The sequence below is a fragment of the Saccopteryx bilineata genome, chromosome 2 (assembly GCF_036850765.1).
Source record: "Saccopteryx bilineata isolate mSacBil1 chromosome 2, mSacBil1_pri_phased_curated, whole genome shotgun sequence".
Taxonomy (NCBI): domain Eukaryota; kingdom Metazoa; phylum Chordata; class Mammalia; order Chiroptera; family Emballonuridae; genus Saccopteryx; species Saccopteryx bilineata.
The window spans coordinates 8,258,715-8,283,286 of NC_089491.1; the positions used below are offsets into that span (position 1 = coordinate 8,258,715).

General features: G+C 47.2%; 1 protein-coding gene and 2 pseudogenes across 2 annotated transcripts in view; 2 read left to right on the forward strand and 1 right to left on the reverse strand.

Moving 5' to 3' along the window:
• Positions 1-1,233: 1,233 nt before the first annotated feature.
• On the reverse strand, positions 1,234-15,258 carry LOC136322142 (large ribosomal subunit protein uL11-like; annotated as a pseudogene).
• Positions 15,259-18,799: 3,541 nt separating this feature from the next.
• On the forward strand, positions 18,800-19,626 carry LOC136322728 (iron-sulfur cluster assembly 1 homolog, mitochondrial-like; annotated as a pseudogene).
• A 4,447-nt stretch (positions 19,627-24,073) lies between these two features.
• The window catches only part of NIBAN2 (niban apoptosis regulator 2), a 51,325-nt gene continuing 50,826 nt past the window's right edge, over positions 24,074-24,572 (forward strand). The window contains exon 1 of one of the 2 annotated variants that reach the window (XM_066256156.1): positions 24,074-24,316. In XM_066256156.1, the coding sequence (XP_066112253.1) occupies positions 24,262-24,316 (55 nt within the window). In that variant the 5' untranslated portion in view covers positions 24,074-24,261. The remainder of the gene's footprint in view (positions 24,317-24,572) is intronic. The other variant, XM_066256154.1, reaches the window with a different exon arrangement.

A 24,572-nucleotide genomic window follows, 5' to 3' on the forward strand; every position in this document is an offset into this window, starting at 1 on the left:
CGCTCTTAGCCTTTCACATATAGGAAAACTGAGGCCCACAGAGGAGAAAGGATTCTAAGATCACAGCGTTCCCACCCAGCCAGGTCAGCATCTACTTCAAATAATTCCACAGAGCTGGAAAACAAAGGCCAAGCAGAAGACAATTTTCCAAAATCAGGCTGACCCCACCCCCTGCAGGTAGATAGGAGGAACAGCAGGACCCCGAGGGCCAGGACTGGGGAGGGTGATGCATCCCTGTTTTTTCCTTTTGTCCCAGGCTCCAATCTGACCCTGGTTTTGTTTGAAATTTTGATATTTTGTTCATCATGGAATTTTTGGCACTAATTTTTATTTAAGAAAATATCAAACAATTATTTATTTTTATTGCTTAAATTTTGCATCCTAGACAAGAACCTCATTGCCTTCCATTTCCATCATCTTAAACCTCTAAAACCTGGTCTCACCCTCATCCTCAGGTCCTCTCCCAACCCAGCACTGGTATCTCATCAGGGGACCTCACCCCTTCTGTAAGACCACAGGTAAGACATTCTTCCTTCCTTTCCTTCCTTCCTTCCTTCCTTCCTTCCTTCCTTCCTTCCTTCCTTCCTTCCCAGCTCCTCTATGCTAGGCGCTATGTTGAATAGCCAGCAGGAAGGGGGTGTGTGTCTGCCCTCAGGCAGTTGTTAAGTAAGGAGGCATCCCCAAAATGCAATAAAGTGTTACAAAAGCTTCATTTTTAAAAACTGGTTTGAGAGAGAGAGAGAGAGGGAGAGAGAGAGAAACATTGGTCTGTTTCCTGTATATGCCCTCACCAGGGATCGAATCAGCAACCTCTGCATATCAGGACCATGCGCTCACCAACCAAACTATTCAGGCAAGGCATTGTTATAAGAGCTTTAAATGGCCAAGAGAAGAAGGATTGCATTTAGATCATGGGAGGAAAAGAGTTTGGATGGTTTCTGTCCTTGTTCCCATCTATTCTTGCTGCCTCATCTATGTCTGAACCATAAATAATAAGTTAGCAAGCACTTAGTATGTGCCCAGCAATATTCTACAGGCATTAAACATCCTTGTGATAGAGGCACCACTTTTACCTTCATGTACAAATGAGGAAAGTGATGTAGAGTCATTTACTCAAAGTTCCACAGCTGGGAGGTGGCAGAACAATGATTCAACCTGAAGTCTGCCTGACTCGATGCCCCTTTTCTTTTTTCTTTATGGTTGTCAAATCATCTGTAATTGAAATATTTTTTTTTGGTAGTTCTTAACTAGCTGAGCATTCCACTGCACCACTGCTGATGTCATCTATGATGTCATGAGGGTGGCGGCCATCAACATTGCAGTGCACACTGCCTGACCAAGCAGTGGCACAGTGGATAGAATGTCAGATTGGGATGCAGAGGACTCAGGTTCAAAACCCTGAGGTCTCTGGCTTGAGCATGGGTCGCTGGCTTGAGTGTGGGATCATAGACATGATCCCATGGTCGCTGGCTTGAGCCCAAAGGTCCCTGACTTGAAGCCCAAGGTTGCTGGCTTGATTGAGCCCAAGGTCACTGGATTGAACAAGGGGTCACTACTCTGCTGTAGCCCCCTGGTCAAGGCACATATGAGAAAGCAACCAATGAACAACTAAGGAGCCGCAACGAAGAATTGATGTTTCTCATTTCTCCCTTCTTGTCTGTCTGCCCCTCTCTCTGTCTCTCTCTCTCTCTATGTAAAAAAAAAAGAAAAAAAACCCCACATTGCAGTCCACAGACTAGGCAGTCCCCAGGATCTCTTTCATCGTTCCAGAGAGTTTTCTAGCTAAAGCTCAGTGCTCCATGTGTCGGGCAATGTTGACAATCTCATCAAAAGTGATATTTCTGCCTGACCAGGCGGTGGCGCAGTGGATAGAGCATTGGACTGGGATGTGGAAGGACCCAGGTTCGAGACCCCGAGCTCGCCAGCTTGAGCGTGGGCTCATCTGGTTTGAACAAAAGCTCACCAGCTTGGACCCAAGGTCTCTGGCTTGAGCAAGGGGTTACTAGGTCTACTGAAGGCCCACAGTCAAGGCACATATGAGAAAGCAATCAGTGAACAACTAAGTTGTCGCAACGAAAAACTGATGATTGATACTTCTCATCTCTCTTTGTTCCTGTCTGTCTATCCCTATCTGTCCTTCTCTCTGATTCTCTCGCTGTCTCTGGGGGAAAAAAAAGTGATATTTCCTCTGTGGTTAGTGTTCTATTGCTTCTGTCTGTCTCATGGTGGTTCTTTGACAGCTTTGATGACCAAGGCAGAAGCCAGAGTATTATTACCTCAATTTGGGCCTGTTTGTTCTGAATGGTCAGTTTCACTGTAACCCTCAGACCCTTCCAACCACTGGTTGCTTTGGCAATGTCATCACCAAATTTTTTTGTAGACAAACCTAGGGCAGTGATCTTGGGGGTAGATGTGGCACTGACATCTCCACTGGTGCCCTTCAGGTAGGTATACAACTTTGAGCTCCTTGGGGTTAACTTCAGCAGTGTGGTGGAGGTGGCTGGTGTTAGATGAACCCAGATTCAGGACGATGGGAGAAAGTTGCACCTATCAATGCCCATTCTTGTAATCATTAGGCAATATTTGTTTATTCAACAAAGATTTTTGCATGCTTGCTATGTGACAGGACTTGTTTTAGGTGCCTGGGATACAATAGTGAAGAAAATGGTTAAAAATTCCTTCCCCCACATCATGCAGTTTACTCTGGTGAGGAAGACAAGCAGTAAACATGTAATTAAACAAATAAGATAGGTTCAGATAACAAAAAGTGTTATTAGAAAAAAACTAAAGCAGGTTAATGGGGTAGAAAGTCTGGGTTGTCAGGAAGCCTATCCAAAGAGGGGCATTTGAGATGAGATCTGAATGCTAAGAGATCCACTAGTGGATATCTGGGAGAAAAGTGTTCCCGACAGAGGGTGCCGGCCCTGCGGTAGGAGTAAGATGGACTCCTTTATGGAGCAGACAGATTTTTGTGGCTGAAAAACAGTGAAGAGGAAGAGGGAAAGTGAGGTGATGAGGTCTGGGGCCAGGTCGCCTAGGGCTTAGTAGGCCATGATAAAGAGCTTGAATTTTATTCTGAGAACAATGGAAAGCCACTGGAGGGATTTAAGCTGAAGGTGGTGGGATATGAGTCATGATTTAAAAAATTCTTTTTTTTTTTTTTAATTTTATTTATTCATTTTTAGAGAGGAGAGAGAAATGGAGAGAGAGAGACAGAGAGGGGGAGAGAGAGGAGAGAGAGACAGAGAGAGAGAAGGTGGGGAGGAGCTGGAAGCATCAACTCCCATATGTGCCTTGACCAGGCAAGCTCAGGGTTTCGAATCGGCAACCTCAGCATTTCCAGGTCAACACTTTATCCACTGCGCCACCACAGGTCAGGCTAAAAAATTCTTTATGATTTCTCAACCATAGAGCAATTGACATTGAGGCCAGTGGTTCTTGGTTGTGGGGCCTGGCCCATGTGCTGTAGGACAGTAGTCCCCAACCCCTGGGCCATGGAATGGTACTGGTCCATGGGCCATTTGGTACCGGTCCGCAGAGAAAGAATAAATAACTTACATTATTTCTGTTTTATTTATATTTAAGTCTGAACGATGTTTTATTTTTTTTTTAATGACCAGATTCCCTCTGTTACATCCGTCTAAGACTCACTCTTGACGCTCGGTCACGTGATACATTTATCCGTCCCACCCTAAAGGCCGGTCCGTGAAAATATTTTCTGACATTAAACCGGTCCGTGGCCAAAAAAAGGTTGGGGACCACTGCTGTAGGATGTTTAGCAGCATCTCTGGCCTCCACCCACTAGGTGTCAGTAGTACACTCCCAGTTGTGACAACCCACAGTGTCTCCAGACATCGTCCAATGTCCCCCGGAAAGGCAAACGTTGCTCCAGGTGAGAATGACTGCTGTGGTTATAAAAGCAAGGAAGGGCTGTGGAAATGTTCCCAACGAACAGCCTGCGGAGACATGACAGCAACGTGCAGTCTCTGATCTTAGAATAGATCCCGCACTGGAGGAGGAAGGAGGCTAGCGAGGTCCTATCGGGTCAGTTCACCACATAGAAATGTGAATGGTAGAGTAAATAAAAGCATTGAATCAATAGTAAATCTACTTAAGTTGAAAACTGTACTGTGGTTATGCAAGAGAAAGTCCTCATACTTGGAAAATACACACTGGAGTGTTTAGATGTAAGGAAGCATGATGAATTAAGTCTACATTCAATTGATTCAGAAGAAATTATACATGCATACATATAATATGTGAATGTTATAAATGCGTGTATACATAAAATCCCATGCTGGGTGGCTCTAGATACAAGCGTGTGTATCTAGAGAGATACATAAATAGGTAGATTCCCATGATATAAAATAATAGTTTAATTTGAGTAAAGGGTATACAAATGTGCTCTTTGTACTATTTTTATTCTTGCAACTTTTCTGTAAGTTGGAAATTACTTTGAAATAAAACAGTTTAAAACAGTGGTCCCAAACCTTTTTTGGGCCACGGACCGGTTTAATGTCAGAAAATACATATTTTCACTGACTGGTCTTTAGGGTGGAACGGATAAATGGATAATGTGACCGTGACAAGCATCAAGAGTGAGTCTTAGACGAATGTAACAGAGGGAATCTGGTCATTTAAAAAAAATAAAACATTGGCCTGACCTGTGGTGGCACAGTGGATAAAGCGTCGACCTGGAATGCTGAGGTCACCAGTTCAAAACCCTGGGATTACCTGGTCAAGGCACATATGGGAGTTGATGCTTCCTGCTCCTCCCCTCTTCTCTCTCTCTCTCTCTCTCTCTCTCTCTCTCTCTCTCCTCCTTTTCTCCTCTCTAAAATGAATAAATAAAGTCTTAAAAAAAATAAAAAATAAAACATTGTTCAGACTTAAATATAAATAAAATGGAAATAATGTAAGTTATTTATTCTTTCTCTGTGGACCAGTACCAAATGGCCCACAGACTGGTACCGGTCCGCAGCCTGGGAGTTGGGGACCACTGGTTTAAAAGATGACTCTACTCACATGACTGGTGGGCTGTAAGTTGGTATAGCCACTTTGGAAAGCCATGTGGCAGTACCTACCTACTCTGCCTCCCCAGTGACCCAGCAGTTCCACTTCTGGGTAGGTACCTAAGGAATTGTGTCAACCGAAAGACTTGTACCAGAAGGTCCATAGCAGTATATTCTTTTTTTTTTTTAATAAACATTTATTTACTTATTTTGTATTTTTCTGAAGTGAGAAGCAGGGAGACAGAGAGACAGACTCTCACATGTGCCCTACCAGGATCTACCCGGCATGCCCATTAGGGGGCGATGCTCTGCCCATCTGGGGCTGTTGCTCTGTTGCAACCAGAGACATTCTAGCACCTGAGGCAGAGACCATGGAGCCATCTTCAGTGCCTGGGCCAACTTTGCTCTAATGGAGTCCTGGCTGCAGGAAGGGAAGAGAGAGATAGAGAGAAAGGAGATGGGGAAGGGTGGAGAAGCAGATGGGCACTTCTCCTATGTGTCCTGACCAGGAATTAAACCCAGGATTTCCACACACCGGGTGGATGCTCTACCACTGAGCCAACTGGTCAGAGCCACATAGTAGTATATTCTTTTTTTTTTTTTGTATTTTTCCAAAATGAGAAGGGGGGGGGCAGGCAGAGACAGACTCCTGCATGCGCCCGACCAGGATCCACCTGGCATGCCCACCAGGGGGCGATGCTTGGTCCCTCTGGAGCATTGCTCCATTGTGGCCAGAGCCATTCTAGTGCCTGAGGTGGAGGCCATGGAGCCATTCTCAGCACCCGGGCCAACTTTTCTCTAATGGAGCCTTGGCTGTGGGAGGGGAGCAGAGAGATAGAGAGGAAGGAGAGGGGAAGGGTGGAGAAGCAGATGGGCACTTCTCCTGTGTGTCCTAACCAGGAATCAAACCCGGGACTTCCACACAACGAGCTGACGCTCTACTGCTGAGCCAACTGGCCAGGGCCAGTATATTCTTAATAGCCCCCAACTGGAAGCAAGCCAAATACGCCTCAGTAGTAGAATCAATAAAGGAATGCTAGCTCACTCCCACATGGAATACTGCCCAATAGTGAAAAGGACAATGTGTAAGTACACATGACTCCATGGGTAATCTCAGGAATATAATGCTGAGCGTAATAAGCCAGACACAAAAGACCGCATATTACATGGCAACTTTATTTCTTTGCAGTTTAACAACAGGCCAGACTGACTTATGGTGATAGGAATTAGAATACTGGTTATATTTGGATCTTTGCAGGGAGGGGAATGAGGTAGGTTTCTGGGCCTGGAAGTGTTCCGGATCTTAATCTGGGTGGGTGTTCCATGGGTGAGTACATATATAAAACTGTATCAAGCTGTGCACTTAAGATTTGTGCAATTTACTGTCTGTAACTTAAATACATAATAAGAAAAGATTACCCTAGCCTGATCTGTGGTGGCGCAGTGGATAAAGTGTCAACCTGGAACACTGAGGTCGCCGGTTCAAAGCCCTGGGCTAGCCCAGTCAAGGCACATATGGAAGTTGATGCTTCCTGCTTCCACCCCCCCTTCTCTCTCTCTCTCTCTCTCTCCTCTCTAAGATGAATAAATAAAAATCTAAAAAAGAAAAGAAAAGATTATCCTAACTTCTGTGTCAAAGACTGGAGGAGAGAAGGGCGGGAGGATCCGCCTGGAGCAGTCACAGGAGAAGTGGCAGAGGTTAAGTGAAATCAGAGGAAGAGGGCGCTACAGGGGGAGCCCCGGTGGAACAATGGGGTGGGTGGCAGTGCTGGTGACTGAGCTGGGAGGCCTGGGGGAAGAGCAAGACCTGCAGACCCCTGCCCTGTCCGGGTTTACCCAAGCCCTGCAGGATTCGAATTTCCCTCTGGTCACCACCAGGGGGTAATGGGGTCCTTCTTGGTAGACCAGGCGGCCTGAATCCTGCTTTGTAGTATCTGTGTCCCTGTGGAGGTGGAGAGATAAATGGACAGGGACAGCTGTGGAGCCTGGTGCCTGCGTGGCCTCTGAGCTACCTGCAGACACTGTGCTGCTTGCAGAGGAATCTTGTAGGATAGGGAGGGGAAGAAGTTAAATTCCAAACCTTGGAATCTGAAAATCGTGACTAGCTCTTCCATGGTGCCCCTTTAGGCCCAGGAAGGAAGATGGTCACAAAGTCTTGCTGCCAGCACCGTCTACCTCACCTCTCATGGAAGACAGGGCTCCTGCGAGAGCAGCCTCTCACACACATGCTGTTTCTGCAGCTTGACCCTCTTTCCTCTGGGCATTCCACACACTGCTCCAGGCCACTTCCCCCAGGACCCTTCCCTGATGCAAAATGGGTGCCCCTCCCCCCATTCTCCCATCACAGTCCTTTCTCCCTAAATAATATTTGTAAATCTGCCTTTCTGACGACTCAGCTCGTCTGTGGCTTTGAAAGGCGGGGCAGGGCCAGGCATGCGCTTCAAGAATATGTGTTGAATGAATGAATGGAAGAACTAATCAATTGAGGTTGTAAGAAGATAGCATCTCAGTTACTCCACCTGGGGTTACAAAGTCAAAGAAACCTGGGTTTAAGTACTGCCACTTATGGCCCTAGCTGGGTAACTCAGTTGATTAGAGAGCATAGTCCCAATACACCAAGGTTATGAGTTCAGTACCCAGTCAGGGCAAATATAACAATCAACCAATGAGTGGAACAACAAAGTGATCTCTATCTCAAATCAATAAATGCAAAAAAAATATTTAAAAAGTGCTTCTACTAATGAGCTATGTGACCATGGCAACTGTCTTAACCTCCTTGAGTCCCAGTCTCATCTATTTATCAGTTGTATAGATTCAATGATATAATGCATGTCAGTCCCTTAACCTAAAATCTGCACGTAGTATAAGCTTAGTGAAAACAAGAGGATTTTCTTAGCTGGGTAGCTCAATTGGATAGAGCATTGTCCTGATATACCAAGGTTGTGGGTTCAATCTCTGGTCAGGAAACATACAAGAATCAATGAATGTATAAGTAAGTGGGACAACAAATTTTAAAAAAAGAGGATTTTTAAAAAATTTTTTTTTAATTTATTTATTCATTTTTTAGAGAGGAGAGGGAGAGACGGAGAGATAGAGAGAGAGAGAAGGGGGGAGGAGCTGGAAGCATCAACTCCCATATGTGCCTTGACCAGGCAAGCCCAGGGTTTCAAACCGGCGATCTCAGCATTTCCAGGTCGACACTTTATCCACTGCACCACCACAGGTCAGGCAGGATTTTTTTCTGGTTAAAAAAATGCAAATAATGTGTGTGTGTGTTCAATTATACCTGTTTGTGCTATACAATAAACTATTAGCTAATGCCAGGGATTCAAGTTGGGAAGTAAAATATTTTTGTCTTTTTTTTCTCTGTTTCTTTCTAGCTTTCTCACCAAGTTTTTTGTTTTTGGGGTGTTTTTTTTTTTACAGAGACAGAGAGAGTCAGAGAGAGGGATAGATAGGGACAGACAGGAATGGAGAGAGATGAGAAGCATCAATCATCAGTTTTTTGTTGCGACACCTTAGTTGTTCACTGATTGATTTCTCATATGTGCCTTTTTTTTGTAAACACATTGCTTTTTTATTATTATTCATTTTTAGAGAGGAGAGAGAGAGGGAGAGAGAGAAACAGAGAGAGAGAAGGGGGGAGGAGCTGGAAGCATCAACTCCCATATGTGCCTTGACCAGGCAAGCCCAGAGTTTCAAACCGGCAACCTCAGCATTTCCAGGTCGACGCTTTATCCACTGCGCCACCACAGGTCAGGCCTCATATGTGCCTTGACCGTGGGCCTTCAACAGACTGAGAAACCCCTTGCTCAAGCCAGTGACTTTGGGTCTAAGCTGGTGAGCTTTTGCTCAAACCAGATGAGCCCGTGCTCAAGCTGGTGACCTCGGGGTCTTGAACCTGGGTCCTCTGCGTCCCAGTTCAATGCTCTATTCACTGCGCCACCGCCTGGTTAGGCTCTCACCAGGTTTTGTCTGAGTGACTAGAAGTGATATTTTTTTATTGACTACGGAGGCTAGATTGCACTAATGGATAATGGCAACCCATCTTCCATTGTGAGAGTATAACATTAAGTGGAAAATGTTAGCCAAGTTTTATTTCTTTTGTAGAATTAATTCTACAGCCTAAAAGTCGCTAAGATGGGTTCGTGTGGGATGATTCTGTTCTCTTTCCTATTGTAATTTGTTAAGAAGAATAAATGAAAAACTGCAGTTGTCCTGTATGTATATGAAACTTAACCTTTTGAGTAGTGAGTTTTTCTCATGCTCGCTGACGCCTGGGAGTGAGATTTTTTTTTTCAAAAATGAAATCAGTTCCAGTTTAATAAACTTAAAATCATGGGGTTTTTTTGTTTTTTGGTGTTTTTTTTTTTACAGAGACAGAGAGTGAGTCAGAGAGAGGGATAGACAGGGACAGACAGACAGGAACAGAGAGATGAGAAGCATCAATCATTAGTTTTTCATTGCGCATTGCAACACCTTAGTTATTCATTGATTGCTTTCTCATATGTGCCTTGACCGCGGGCCTTCAGCAGACCGAGTAACCCCTTGCTGGATCCAGCGACCTTGGGCTCAAGTTGGTGGGCTTTTTGCTCAAACCAGATGAGCCGTGCTCAAGCTGGCAACCTCAGGGTCTCGAACCTGGGTCCTCTGCCTCCCAGTCTGATGCTCTATCCACTGCACCACCACCTGGTCAGGCTAAAATCATGTTTTTTTTATAACCAATTTATGGAAACAAGAAGAACATACATTTGCCTTTTTTTAATGTTGCCTTACACATGTATGATCGTACTCTGGATGGTCAGGAGGCACGAGGACGTACATGAACGTTTGTACCACTCAAAGGGTTAAGGGAAATTGCATGTATATTTGAGTATTAAATTCATATCAGGAAATGAGGCTGTCTTTTTGGTGTGCTGGTGATAAGGTAAAATTTTTCATTGTACTTGAGGTACTTCTGTAGTTGAATGTCTTACCTTACGTGTGTTTTACTTTGGTAATCACACAAAGTTTAAAGGAAATATAAAATCCAATAAGCATAGAAAAGAATGCTGAACATGATGTCATTAGTCATGAGAGAAATGCAAAACAAAACCACATGAAATACCACTGCTCATCACCAGAAAGGCTAAAGTAAAGGCTTGACGATACAACCTTGACAAGAATGTGGAGCAACTGGAACTCTCTGACATTGTTGGTGGGGGTGTAAATGGCATGACCATTTTGAAAAGAAGTTTGACAGTTAATTTGTAGTAATAAGCCATACTTCCCCTATGAGCCAGAAATTCCACTTCTAGCTATGACCCAGGCACCAGGAGAAATGAAAATGTGTGTCCACAAAAACTCTGGTAACAAATTTTTTTTTTTTTCTGAAGTTGGAAACGGGGAGGCAGTCAGACAGACTCCTGCATGCGCCCGACCGGGATCCACCCAGCATGCCCACCAGGGGGCGATGCTCTGCCCATCTTGGGGCATTGCTCTGCCTCAATCAGAGCCATTCTAGCACCTGAGGCAGAGGCCACAGAGCCATCATCAGCGCCCCGGCAAACTTTGCTCCAATGGAGCCTTGGCTGCGGGAGGGGAAGAGAGAGACAGAGAGGAAGGAGAGGGGGAGGGGTGGAGAAACAGATGGGCGCCTCTCCTGTGTGCCCTGGCCAGGAATCAAACCCAGGACTCCTGCACGCCAGGCCGATGCTCTACCACTGAGCCAACTGGCCAGGGTGGTAACAAATTTTTGTAGCACCTTTTATATTTTTAATATTCCATTGTCTTGTGGGGGGGGGGGAGAAAGAGAAGCATCAACTCCTTGTTCTATTTAGTTGTGTACTCATTGATTGCTTCTCATATGTGTCCTGACCAGAGATCAAACTCTTGACCTCAGTGCACAGGGACGATGTTCTATCTACTAAGCAACCCGGCCAGGGCCTGTAGCATCTTTATTTATAATAGCCCAAACTAGGAGAATTGATAAATACTTTGTGGTGTATCTCTACAGTGAAATACTACACAGCAATAAAAGGAATGATCTAATGCTACAGGCAACAACATGTTTACTCTTGGATACATGATGCTGAGCAAAAAAACCAGACACAAAAGAAAATGTATTGCATTGTTTTTAATTTAATTTATATGAAATTCTAGGACAAACAAAACTGGTTTATGGTGATAACAGTTAAAGCTTTGACAGAGTATGGCCTGGCATAAGAGAACAATCTGGGATACTGGAAATATTTCATGTCTTGATCTGGGTGATGGTTATACACATGCACACATAGATCAAAATTTACCAAGCTATGAACAAATGTTCACAGCAGCTTTAGTTGTAATAGCTTAACACTGTAAACAACTCAAATGACCTCAACAGGCAAATGAATTAAGAAACTGGGGTACATCCATACAGTGTAATACAAGCCAGCAATAGAAGGGAATGGGCTATTAGTACACACAACAGTATGGATGAACCTCAATATAATGATTCTAAGTTAAAAAGAAAAGTCAAATAACAACAAAGAGTAATACTGTATGACTCATTTATATGAAATTCTAGAGCCCTGGCTGAATGGTTCAGGTGGGTTAGAGTGTCATCCTCAAATGTGATGGTTATGGGTTCAATCCCTGGTCAGGGCACATACAGGAACATCAATGTTTCTCTGTCTTCCCCTCTCTAAAAATCAGTAAGTTAAAAAAAATGTAATTATAGCTAGTGCAAACGAATCGACAGTGATGGAAAATCAGTTGTAGCCTGGGATGCATCAGGTGGAAGAGGGAGAGAGAAGTTACAAAAGACCAGAGGAAACTTTGACAGGTGTGTATGTGAGCCGATTTCTTATCTTTATGTGTTAATGGTTTTCAGATGTATTCATATGTCCCAAACCACCAAACTTTACACTTTAAATGTGTGTGGCTTATTCTGCGTTAATTCTATTTCAATAAAACTGCAAAAACATTTTTAAAGAACTCAGTGAGAATTGTGCCTCTGATGTATGTAAATTAGGCTCCAACAAATAAAAGACCAGAAGAGAAAGAAACTGTCCTCCCGACTCAGTTTCCCAGTTTGTCACTTCCAGCCTCATCCAGATCCCCCGTCCCATGGGACCCTTCTTTCTCACTTAGAGCACCCCCACCCCTGAGAATTTCTACAAACCAGAGCTCTACAGCTCAGGGAGACAGCAAATCCATTCCATCCCTTGTGGCCCAGCTCAAATAGCACCTCCTTCACCAGGAAGCCGTCCTGCCTCATGCCACGCCCTTCCAACTCAAGGCTTCCAGGGCCCGTGGTTCAGACCTCTATGATGGTACTGGCCACTGGCCACCCTGATCACCAGGACTAGAGTCTCCTGTAGACCCGCATGTCTTCCAAACCAAATGCTGACAGTCGTCATTACTGCAGTGACCATTTGATGAGCCCGCTAGGCCCTGGGCTGAGTGCTGCACTTGGCTGATCCCATTGCCTCCCTACACCCAGGGTGATAGGCGTTATTAGCTCCATGTTTGGAAACTGAGGCCAGGATGGTGAGAGCCAGTTGGAGCCAGTCCTTGGCCATAGGAAGGTTGAATTACGTCCAGACTCCTGCCCCTGCTGGCCTCGAGGGCTGCTAGGGGCATTCCCGCAGTCAAACAGGAAGGGTTTAGCATTGTTGCTCTTCAAATTTGCAGGACGATGCCTTACAGGGAGAAAAAGGCAGATGACTTCAGGTAAAAGGAATTACCTTAACATTTTCCAGAGCAGGAAATACTTGGCAAAAACATAGAGGAAAGGCACAGGGAAGCCCTTTTCTCGGGGTTTTTATTCCTATTAAACAGCCCCATGTTCATTAGCAGATGTGGGTCCTTGGCGTAGGGGTGGAGACAGAAAGCTCCCAGTTAATGGGTTCAGCACATTGATTCTGCCTGGTTCTGCTGGTGGCTACTCAGGGAGCAGGGAAAATGTCTGCGCGTCATTTCCCCCATCTGTCCAACCAGTGGCGAGTAAGGCTTTGATAGGACATAGACCCAGGTCGTAAAACAGGCTTCCTGACTTTCCACCCTGTGACTGCCCTTGCCTCTCTGAGCTTGCATTTCCTCATCTGCAAAATGGGGATAATAACAGTGACAGGACCGACATGAAGATAACACATCTTAAGCCTGGCCACATGTCCGGTACGCAGGGGCCGCTGGTGTCAGACCCAGGTCATTACCATCATGATTGCTAAGTAAGCAATGAAAACAACAGCTGTGTCCCTGACCAGGGAAGGTTCAAGCCTAGTGAGCCAAGGTATCTTTGTAGTTAAATTTATTGGGGTGACATTGGTTACTAATATTATATGGGTTTCAAGCGTACAACTCTATATCATCTGTAGAGCACATCGTGTGCTCATCACCCAAAGTCAGATCTCCTGTCACCATGCCTCGACCCCTTTATCCTTTACCACCTCCCCTCACCCCTTCCCACTCCGGGAACCAACACACTGTTGTCTGCGACTATGCGTTTTTGTTTGTTCATTTGTTGCTTTCAGTTTTATATCCAATATATGAGGGAAATCATGTGGTTCTTGATTTTTCTGTCTGATATTTTGCTTAGCTTGACTTTGTACCACTTCTTTATCCTATCTTCCACTGAAGGACCCTTCGGTTGTTTCTTAGCCACTGTGAACAATGCTGGAATGAAAACAGAGGGCTGCATATAACTTTACAAATAAATGTTTTCAAATTTTTCTGATAGATAACCAGCAGAGGGATTGCTGGGTCACATGGCAGCTCTATTTTTTTTAGCGAGACAGACAGACAAGGGCAGACAGGAAGGGAGAGATGAGAAGCATCAATTCTTCATTGCAGCACCTTAGTTGTTCATTGATTGCTTTCTCATATATGCCTTGACCAGGGGGCTATAGCAAAGCAAGTGACCCCTGGTTCAAGCCAGTGACCTTGGAATTCAAGCCAGCAACCATGGGGTTATATCTATGATCCCACGCTCAAGCCGGCAACCCTGCACTCAGGCTGGTGAGCCTGCACTCGAGCCGGATAAACCGGCACTCAAGCCAGCGATCTTGGGGTTTTGAACCTGGGTCCTCAGCACCCCAGGCTGATGCTCTATCCACTGTGCTACAACCTAGTCAGGCTGGACTGTTTTCTTTAGTGGCTATACAAGTTTACTTTTCCACCAGCAGTGAATGAGGGTTCTTTTTTCTCCACTACCTCTCTAACACTTGTTATTCCTTGTCTTGTTGACAACAGCATTTTAACAAGTGTGAGGTGGTATCTCACTGTAGTTTTGGTTTGCATTTCCCTAATAGCTAGTGAAGTTAAGCATCTTGTCATATGTCTGTTGGCCATTTGTATGAATTCTCAGGAGAAGGAGGCAATGTATCTTAAAACCACTTGGAGGTGCTTTTGAATCAGCACCATCCTCTTCACAACATTGCTGGGCAGCAGAGAGGTCTCAGCCCTGCATTTGGGGGTGGGGAGAGGGTTTTGTCCCTGGGCAGGACTGGCCACCTCAGCAGAATGCTCGGCATCTCTGACCTGCAGAGACTAAAAAGCAGTAGTTGGTGCCCCCACCCCCACTGACACCAGATAGAGTGATGATCAAGAACGCTCACCTACTCACATTTCCAAATGCCCCTTGAGAGAAGGTACCACCTCTGTGGCTGCCTCCTAGTTGCTCAGGGCTCCCTGCATACACGCACAGGAAACCCTCTATGAAGCTGTGCAATGAACTGGATAATGGGGGTGCTGAATCCAGCCCGTGCCTGCTGTACTTGCCAAGCCAGCTGGGACCCTGGCTCCAGACTGTTGTCACTGGCTTTGCCCATTCTCAGGGAGGCGCTGTTTGGGGTAGGACAGCCCAGTCCTCAAAAGCTCCCTGTCCTACCTGACCAGGCAGTGGCGCAGTGGATAGAGCGTCAGACTGGGATGCGGAGGACCCAGGTACGAGGCCCTGAGGTCGCCAGCTTGAGCACGAGCTCATCTGGTTTGAGCAAAGCTCACCAGCTTGAGCCCAAGGTCGCTGGCTCGAGCAAGGGGTCCATCGGTCTGCTGTAGCTCCCCGGTCAAGGCACATATGAGATATCAATCAATAAACAACTAAGGAACCGCAAGGAAGAATTGATGTTTCTCATCTGTCTCCCTTCCTGTCTGTCTGTCCCTATCTGTCCCTCTCTCTGACTCTCTCTGTCACACACACACACACACACACACACAAGCTCCCTGTCCTGCATCCCTGATCAGTCCAAACTCACATAGCGGCCGCCCTGAGCACTCTCCACATCGCTCCCTCTCCCTCCTCCCCACCTCCCGCCACCACCTTCCTCTGGGCCTCCTCTTTGTTCTCCTATGCAATGGCTTCTGTCTTTCAGGCTCTGCTCCTGAGGAGTGTGGGAACCAATTCTCTGTCACTCCCGGCACTCTCGGCCATTCAGAACCCAGGATTATCCTCATTCTCTTTGGAAGGCCCGGAGGACAGAAATCAGCTTGGTTTAAAGAAGAGAGGAAGGAGGGCCAGGCTGGGGCGGAGGTGGCCTCACCCCAACAGGCCCAGCCCAGCCTCACCGCAAGCTTAGTCACCCACAGGACTGAGTAGGCTAGCGCTGCCACCCTGGCCAGGTTCTGAATCACCAGCTGGTGACGAGCAGCTTCAGCCCAGCAGGAAACCAAGCCTGACTTGGAAGAAATGGGTGGGGGTTGGTGAGGCCTAAAGCCCTCCTGGCTGGCCTGAGAGGAACTGGGAGTGATTGTTAACACTGGCTCAGCAGCAAACATCTCTCCAGGACTTGCGGGAAGTCAGGAACTGGGCCAGGCTCAGGGTCCCTGCTTTCGGGCACTCTCACTCTGGAGGGTGGGGTGAGATCGGAGGTCAGACTTGTACACAAGTCACCACAACACCAGGGTTCCTTTTCTTTTTCTTTGGTGTATGTCTTATTAAAACAGGTATTGATTTGAGCCCCAGCCAGGTAGCTCAGTTGGTTAGAGCATCGTCCCAATATGCCAAGGTTGTGGGTTTGATCCTGGTCAAGGGCACATACAAGAACCAACCAATGGATGCACAAATGAGTGGAACAACAAATCAATGTTTCTTACTCTCTCAAATCAATAAAATAAATAAATAAAAAATTTTAAAACTTTAATAAAGTAAAAAATAAAGTTGACATTTACTTGATATTATATATAATTTCTATTATTTATTTTTTTATTACTTAAATGTAATTACTTAAACAAAACAATAATCAGGCTAGTTAACAGTGGCAATTAGTAGTAATTAGTCATAGGGCAAGAGTTTTCTGATAAGGGACATATGACAGGTGCATGGCGAGTGCTGGAGAATGCTGGCCGCTATAATCTTTTTCTCAGGGCAATTTGTCACCAGGTGTCAAAATCTCAAAAGGAGGTTTATACCAGTAATTCCACTTCTAGAAACTTATCTAATTAGGAAAATAAGCATCTAGTCATAGGAAAAGTGTCTAATGGGCCGTGCAATGGGATATGGTGCAGCCCTTAAAAAATAGTAGAATTAAAAATTCATTGGCATAGAAAGATGTTCATATTATACTGCTAAGTGAAAACAAAAATGGGTGAGTGAAGAGTGGGCATCGCGGAGAAACCCCCTCAGTGTCTGAAAATGGTACAAGCATGGGGGTTGGGTCTGGGGGACGGTGCTGTGTGGTTCAGTGCGTTGTAGCTCTGAAGCAGGCAGAACGGGGGGAGATCTTATCTTCACCTCTTAACTTGCCGTGTGATCATGGATGGGCTACTCAAACTCACTGAACCTCAGCTTTCTCTCCTATTAGATGAGTGCCCCCAGAAAGGTGAAGATAAAAGAGGCAGAGGTTGTAAGCCCAGAACTGGGTACTGCATTAGCCCTCAGTGGATGAAAGCTTTGGTTGTTTACTTTGTCATCCCTTTGTGATTATTTCTCACTCCCTGCCTATCAGCTGATTCTTCCACACCCCCTTGTCTGATTTTGTCACTGTTGGTCCAGCTTGGAGTTATGACCCAGGGAGGAGAGCACCGCCCTCCTGGACGTATGCAAGCAGAGGTTCTGCATGGCAGAGATGCTGTAGAACAGACTTTGCTCTCCAATGGGAGCCAAGTGGGTGTGGCCATGTGCAGGCAGGAGCCGGCCAGGTCACAGGGGCCAGGTGGGTGCCTGCTGTCACATTCCCCTCCAGTGCCCAGGACAGCATTCTGCACATTGCAGGTGCTCACCCAAGTTCCCATTACATCTGCCACTAGGAATGTCATGTCGAATGAGGACAGTCCTTGTCATCAGAGAGGAAGATCTATTTAAATAACTAACCACACAGAATAAAATAATTACAAATACGCTGATTGCAACGAAGATTCTGGGAGAGGTGGGGACAGGAAAGACCTCTCTGATGAAGGGTGGTTTGAGCTGAGGTCTGAAGGATGAATCAACGATGCTTGGTGGGGCGAAATGGGGAAGGGGACTCAGCATGCGTGTAAGCCCTGATGCAGGAGGGAGCAGGGCTAGTTTGAGGATGTGAAAGGTCAGGGAAGGGTGAGGGCGAGAGGGGCAGAGGAGAGGCTGGTGGGAGCCCCGATGCCATGTGTAGGGTCTGGGTCTGACTTTATCTCAACGACAATGGGAGCCAGGTTCGAAGCAGGGGAACGACAGGTCTTATCTGTGTTTTAGGACAATCCAGTTGGCAGCCAGTGGGGAACAAACGGGAGGCTGGAGGCAGGAGGCCAGTCAAGTGCTGGGCAGTCAATCAGGATGGCGATCACAGGGCCTGGCCTTGGGTGTGGCGGTGGAGCTGGCCACTGGGAGGAGCAAGGACGGAGTTTAGCAGCGGGAGGCCAGGTGACAGATGGAATGGGCTGGGCTGTGGCTCCTTCCACCACCACCCAACAGTTAATAAAGAGGGGAGGTCCGGGCAGGGCGCCAGGGCCCCTTCCGCACAACAGGCCATGCCAACTGGGTAAACAGCAGAGGACACATGATATTTCTTAAAAACAAAATCCTGATTCATTCACACTCCCTGTTGTTTACCCGAGGTGTTTGTTTTTTTTCTCCTGGGCTATTTCAGGTCTGACAGGTTTGAGGGGAGAGCAGAGCTGCAGCTCGGAGCCAACTGGGAGGGAGAGGGACCAATGGGTCAAGAGAGGTTCCTCCTACTTCCAATGAGACTGGGAAAGGGTTCTTCTGGCCTGGGACCCTCCTGGATGTTCGAGAGCAAATTCTTCCCTTTTCCCGGCTTCTGTCCCACTCTGGCCCCTACCTTCTGGATTCTCCTCTTCCAAGTCAAGCATTATTTATTGTTCTTCACCTTTGGGTCCTTCTTTCTAAATGTGCTTTGGGGTGGGGTGGGGCAGCCCTGCAGGGAGACAGGCTGGCAGAAGCCATTTCCTGACAAAGGACTGATGAATCAGGAGTTGTAGAGAGGAGATGGGCCCTGCAGGTGGGCAGGGGAAGCGTCTCTCCCTGCTCTTAGATCTGGACCATTCTTATTCTTTGTCCATGCATCTGGTCTCTTCCACTAGGCTCTGGGGCCTGGGCCAAGCAAGGGTGTGGGAGAGCCTGGTGGATAGAGATTGCCCCCAGAACCCTAGAAAAGGAGCAGACTTGAGAAATTATTTCTATAGAAAGAATTCTTAAAGACCAATAATTAAGAAAAAAAGATGTCTATCCCAATAGTAAAGCAGGCAGAGGATATGAATAAAACCCCCTACAAATAGTCAATAAATGCATGAAAAGATGCTTTAAGTGAATTTACCTATGTATCTACGGAGAGAGGCAGAGATGGCCAAGCTCTGGCCCGAGGCACCGAGGTGGAGGGACGGTGAAGATGAGGATGTGGGTTTCATTAGTTCAGGCCACTCTCCAGGCTGTGAGCAAGAGGATGGCGCAGCTCACCTGAACTGTTCTCATCCTGACACCTTCAACAGTAAACAAGATAAAACAGCTTCTTCCCCACCCCTACCCCATTGATCTGAGAGAGAGGAAGGGAGAGAACAAGAGAGAGATAGGAGCATCAACTCATTGACCACTTAGTTGTGCACTCATTGATTACTTCTCACATGGTCCCCGACTGGAGCTCGAGCCAGTGCCCTTGGGATCGAAGGGGCACCCTTGATGTTCTGGGAAAACATTCTGTCCACTGCACCGTCTGCCAGGAAATGGTAAAACAACTTCTTAAAGATTAGCCTGAAGCCTGATCTGTGGTGGAGCAGTGGATAAAGCATCAATCTGGAATGCTGAAGTCGCTGGTTCGAAATCCTGGGCTTGCTCAGTCAAGGCACATATGAGAAGCAACTACAATTGAGTTTATGCTTCCTGCTCTTCTACTTCCCCTTTTTCTCTCTTCTTCCTCTCTCTAAAAATCAATAATAAAATCTTAAAAAACAAAAAAAGAGATAAGCCTGAACGTGGAGGTGTGAAAGTTGGTGTCCAAATCAGGGATTGTAATGGTCTTTCTTTTACTCTAGAATATACAAAAACAAAAGGATATTCTGATGAAGTTGTTCAAGACAGAGTCAGAGCGGTCACCAAAAAGAAAGCACAGCTAACATTTTTAGGAGCAGAAATGGACTGTGGAAGACAAATTATCTAGGGAGTTTTGTGTTCAAAAACCCAAACATCAAAAGAATGGGTGGTTGTGGAGAAAGCTTTAATGTTTGAATCCTGGAACTACTCTGGCTGTAAGACCCAAGAAAGCCTGGAAGCCCAAGGCTTACTGAAGAAATCATGTGACTGTCACGTGCTTAAGGTTTGTAATGCATGGCTGCTTCACCAAGAAAATAAAGCGATGAATTTTGAAAAAAAAAAAAAAGAAGAAGAAAGAAAGACCAAACAAAAAAACAAAACAGCCTCAAGTGTAAGGGCAGGGTTTAAAAGTACAGCTTTTTAAAGTACAGGAATTTTGATGTCTAAATTCCTGGAATCCTTAATCCTTTCTGCTTCCTCATATAGTGCTGATGACTAGATTTATTTTTCTTTCCTCTAAAAATTGTCATTCTTCCCCTATTCAAGGATCGTAACTGGCCTGATTCATTAACATAAAGTAGTGGGATGCTGACAACTTTTAAAGAACTTTACAATCTTCCCAGAGTAAAGTAAAAAAAAAAGCAATGCTTTGTAGCTTGAGGAGCCTCTCACTGGTCCCACTCATCCATAGCAGGGACCCCTCTCTTCTCTGTCCTATACGCGTCTCAGAATAGCCGCCTGGCCCCCAGGGTCCTTAAGGACTCATCTAACACTGACGCTTTTACCTGCCATGCCCCCGCATGCCTACCTATCCAGTGTTTAAGGATTGCTGTGTGCATACAATAGAATATCATCGGCCCTGGCTGGTTGGCTCAGTGGTAGAGCGTCGGCCTGGCGTACGGAGGTCCCGGGTTCGATTCCCGGCCAGGGCACACAGGAGAGGCGCCCATCTGCTTCTCCACCCTTCCCCCTCTCTTTCCTCTCTGTCTCTCTCTTCCCCTCCTGCAGCAAGGCTCCATTGGAGCAAAGATGGCCCGGGCGCTGGGGATGGCTCCTTGGCCTCTGCCCCAGGCGCTAGAGTGGCTCTGGTTGCAACAGAGCGACGCCCCGGAGGGACAGAGCATCGCCCCCTGGTGGGCAGAGCATCGCCCCCTGGTGGGCGTGCCGGGTGGATCCTGGTCGGGCGCATGCGGGAGTCTGTCTGACTGTCTCTCCCTATTTCCAGCTTCAGAAAAATACAAAAAAAAAAAAAAAAAAGAATATCATCTTTTAGAAATCTTCACAATTGGTGCTTCTTCCAACAGAGAAATTGTGAGAACTGTAGAGGTGGCAGCGAATGTCTTTTGGCACTGATACCTGGCATGGTACATGCTCCATGAATGGTAGCAATTCCTGGATCTTCACAGAGCAGTCTTCTTCTTGCTAATCAGGTTTCAAAGTGTCACCTCCTCAGAGAGGCCTTCCTAGACCACCTTCCTAGGAGGCACATTCACACCTGTCACTCCACCCCTTTGTTCTATTTTATTATTTTAATGCTTATCATTCTCTGAAGCCATGTTATCTATTTCCTGTCTTTCTCCCTCCAGCATGAAAGTATAACCTGTGAAGGGCAAAGACCTGAATTATCTTGTACGCTGATGTATCGCCAACACCTACAGTGCATCTCCTGACACACAGTAGGAGCTCCATATATATTTTTTTCATTTTGAAATCAAATCAACTTTATTGAAGTATAATTTACATATAATAAAATGAGTCTGTTAATTTGTATAGTTTGAGTTGTTTTTTTTTAAGATTTTATCTATTGTTTTACAGAGAGAGGAGAGGGTTGGGGAGTGAGGAGTATCATCTTAGCTGCTTGTCATGTGCCTTGACCAGGCAAGCCCAGGGTTTTGAATTAGTGATCTCAGTTTACCAGGCCGACGATCTAACCACTGTCATACACTGGTTTAAGTTTTGACTCCTGTATCACCATTACCCCTGTCAAGGTATAGACCATTTCTATCTTCCTCCAAAATTCCCTTCTGATTTTGTGTGTGTGTGTGTGTGTGTGTGTGTGTGTGTGTGTGTGTGTGACAGAGACAGAGAGAGGGACAGATAAGGACAGACAGACAGACGGGCAGACAGGAAGGGAAAGAGAAGTATCAATTCTTTGTTGTGGCACCTTTGTTGTTCATTGAGTGCTTTCTCATATGTGCTTTGCCTGGGGTGCTTCAGCAGAGCTAGTGACCCCTTGTTCAAGCCAGTGACCTTGGGCTCACACCAGCGACCCCACACTCAAGTTGGTGTGCCTGCACTCAAGCTGGTAACCTCAAGGTTTCAAACCTGAGTCCTCTGCATCCCAGTGCGACGCTCTATTCATCGTGCCATCAGGCCTCTTTTGAGTTTTTTGAAGTCACTCCCCCTCTGCCCTATTCCTAGATAATATAATTTTTTTGGGAGGGGGGTAAAATAAATGAATCTTGAATTAGAAGAGATTGGCCCAAGGTCTGGAGGTGACTATTAACACACATGGACAACACCCATAGCTTTTAATGCCATTCCACTTTCACGATCTTATTTACCTCTCACATATGAGGTCCTGGATGCCCAGAGTGGCAAGGTGACATGTGGCAGAGGGGTTCCAAAGCCAAGAGAAAGGCTTCCTGGGCCAGGGAGGGACCTGGCATGCTGGCAAGTTTGTGGGTGCTCCAGGCTTTACGGACCTGGGTGTACCATAGGGTCCGCTAAAAGGCTGCTTGTGGCCCCACCTCTACCCTAAACGGCCAAGGCCTCTGGTCTGGCTGAGGAGACACCCCTGGGTGCCCAGATGCCAACTATTCCAGTTATCCACTCCCAGAGCCAAGCAGGCTTTTCCTCTGCCTATAGTTTGGGCCACGGGAAAAAGAGAATGAGGCTGGCAGGATCACTTGCTTCCGGTTGCTCAAAGAAAACCAGGCATTGGCTGTCAGGAGACTTGACCTCTGGCTGGGTTCTGTCTCTGCCTCGCTGTGTGACTTTGGCAAATCACTTTCCCTCTCTGGGCCTCAGTTTCTATCTCTAAAAAAGGAAATTAGTAATCCCTGCCAGCTGGACTTCACTGCACCTGATAACTCTCCTGCATGAAAATACATCTTGCTCTTCAAGGACTGTGCCTCTGCCTGCACCATCCCCCCTCCCTGGAATGCTGTCCCCCAGTATCTGCTCTCAAAATTCTGGTTTTTCAACTTGTAGTTCTGGTAATACTCCCTCCGTGATTTCCGTCGAAACAGAATGTTCTTCTCCTTCCTCAAGCTTCTATACGCTCTTGAAGGCAGGGACTATGACAAATGGTGGGTTCTGTCTATTGAGTTGACCGGTCCTATGCCAGGCACTGTGCTAGTCACTTTGTTATCTCATTTAATCCTCACAACAAAGTGTCATTATTCTCATTTGACAGATGAGGAAACTGAGGTTCAGAGTAATACCACTTGTTCCGGGTCACAGAGCAGGTAGGATGGCTTGGGCTTCCTCTTGTTTCACTCCCAGCATCTTGCAAAGGGCTTAGGAAGCAGGTGGTTATCACCTGTTTGCTGAATGGTTGGTAAGCCACTGAATGAATGTCCACATCACATGAACCAACTTCAAATCTGGTGGTGTTGACAGGACTGAAGTATCTGTGTTCAGTAATGTTAACTTTTATTACCATCATTTTCTGCCTATGTCACAGTCACAATAAGAGCTGTCTAATTACAGGGTGGAATGCACGCACAAGTGGTAAGTGCTTGGTCACCGAGGTCAGCAAGCAGAAACTGGATGACCCTTGAGGTGCAGGACAGAAGGTGTGAGTGTCAGCAGCCAAGGAAGGCCTCTGCCACCCCAGTCCATAAGCTGGGAATCATGGTTGCTAACTCACCTACCCTATTTTGGGAGGTCTTGAGGATAGGGTTGAGACACATTCCTCTGGTACCAGTGATCCACCCAACCCCAGCCACGAAGGCCTGGCACTCTTAAATCCATGCTGGTCCGTGGGTTTTGAATCTGAGCCTTATGCAAACTGTAAAGAGCTATTATTTTTTCCATTCCTCACTTGGCCTGTCCCACGAGCTACCTCCCTCCCGAGGGAAGATACCCATATGCTAAGCCTGAGTAATGTCCTCCCGGCACGGGGACCAGGAATGCCTTTGAGCCCGAGCCCTCCCTGCCCCCTCCTCTTACCCTCACTATATTGTGCAAGACCGGAGGGCACACCTTCTGGGGCAGGTCGGATCAAGGCCAGGGAACTTTCTTAGATCGGGCAGAGGCGGGCGGGGCGGGGCTGGGAGCAGGAGGGCATGGTGCAGGGAAGGGGGCAGGAGTGGGGCGCGAACGCGGAGTTCCCGCACTTAGGCCTAGTGTCCCCTACCAGTCCAAGTCCTCCTTGCCGTGGTTCTCTCCACGCGCACCCCGCTCCCCGTTCTTTCAGCTGCCCCCACCAGCCCCATCTCTTTTCTCGGTTCGGTCCGGGTCCGGTGCCCCTCCTTGCGTCTCTCCCGGGTCTCCCTTCCTCGGATCTGCTCTTTGTCTTGTCTAGCCAGCAGTCCCGGCGTTGTCTGCCCCCTGCCCCGCCCACCCGCGGTCGGAGAGGGGGTGGAGCTCGGATCCGGGGGCGGGGCCTGGTGGGGCGGGGCACGGCGGGGCTGGGGCTGGGGCTGAGGCTGCCCAGGACCCAAGCGGCCGGAGCCGCAGCGCTTGGCGGAGTGGAGGCCGCAGGCAGGGCGAAGGGATCGGCGGGAACAGGGCAGGCCAGGCTCCATGGCGCCAGCGGCGTCCGCCTGAGCAACACGGGCAGCGGCGGGTGGCGGCCGGATCGGGCCGCGGTTCTTCTTCAGCATGGGGGACGTGCTGTCCACGCACCTGGACGACGCCCGGCGCCAGCACATCGCAGGTGAGTCCCGCGCGGCACAGTGCGCGCCCGGGGTCCAACCGGGATCCCCCGGCCACGCCCCCACCTCCGGCCCGCAGTTCACACTGGGGCTGGGGTCTTCCGAGAGTCAGGCCCCGGCTAGGGCGGGAATGGCTGGAGATCAATCCTGTCGTCCAAGCTTGTTTCCTCCACGTCTAGGCGCCCCTTCTCAACCTCTTCTGAGCTCCCCCCTCCCCCCCAGGGGACTTGAACCACCCTTCTCTAATGGGACCCCCTT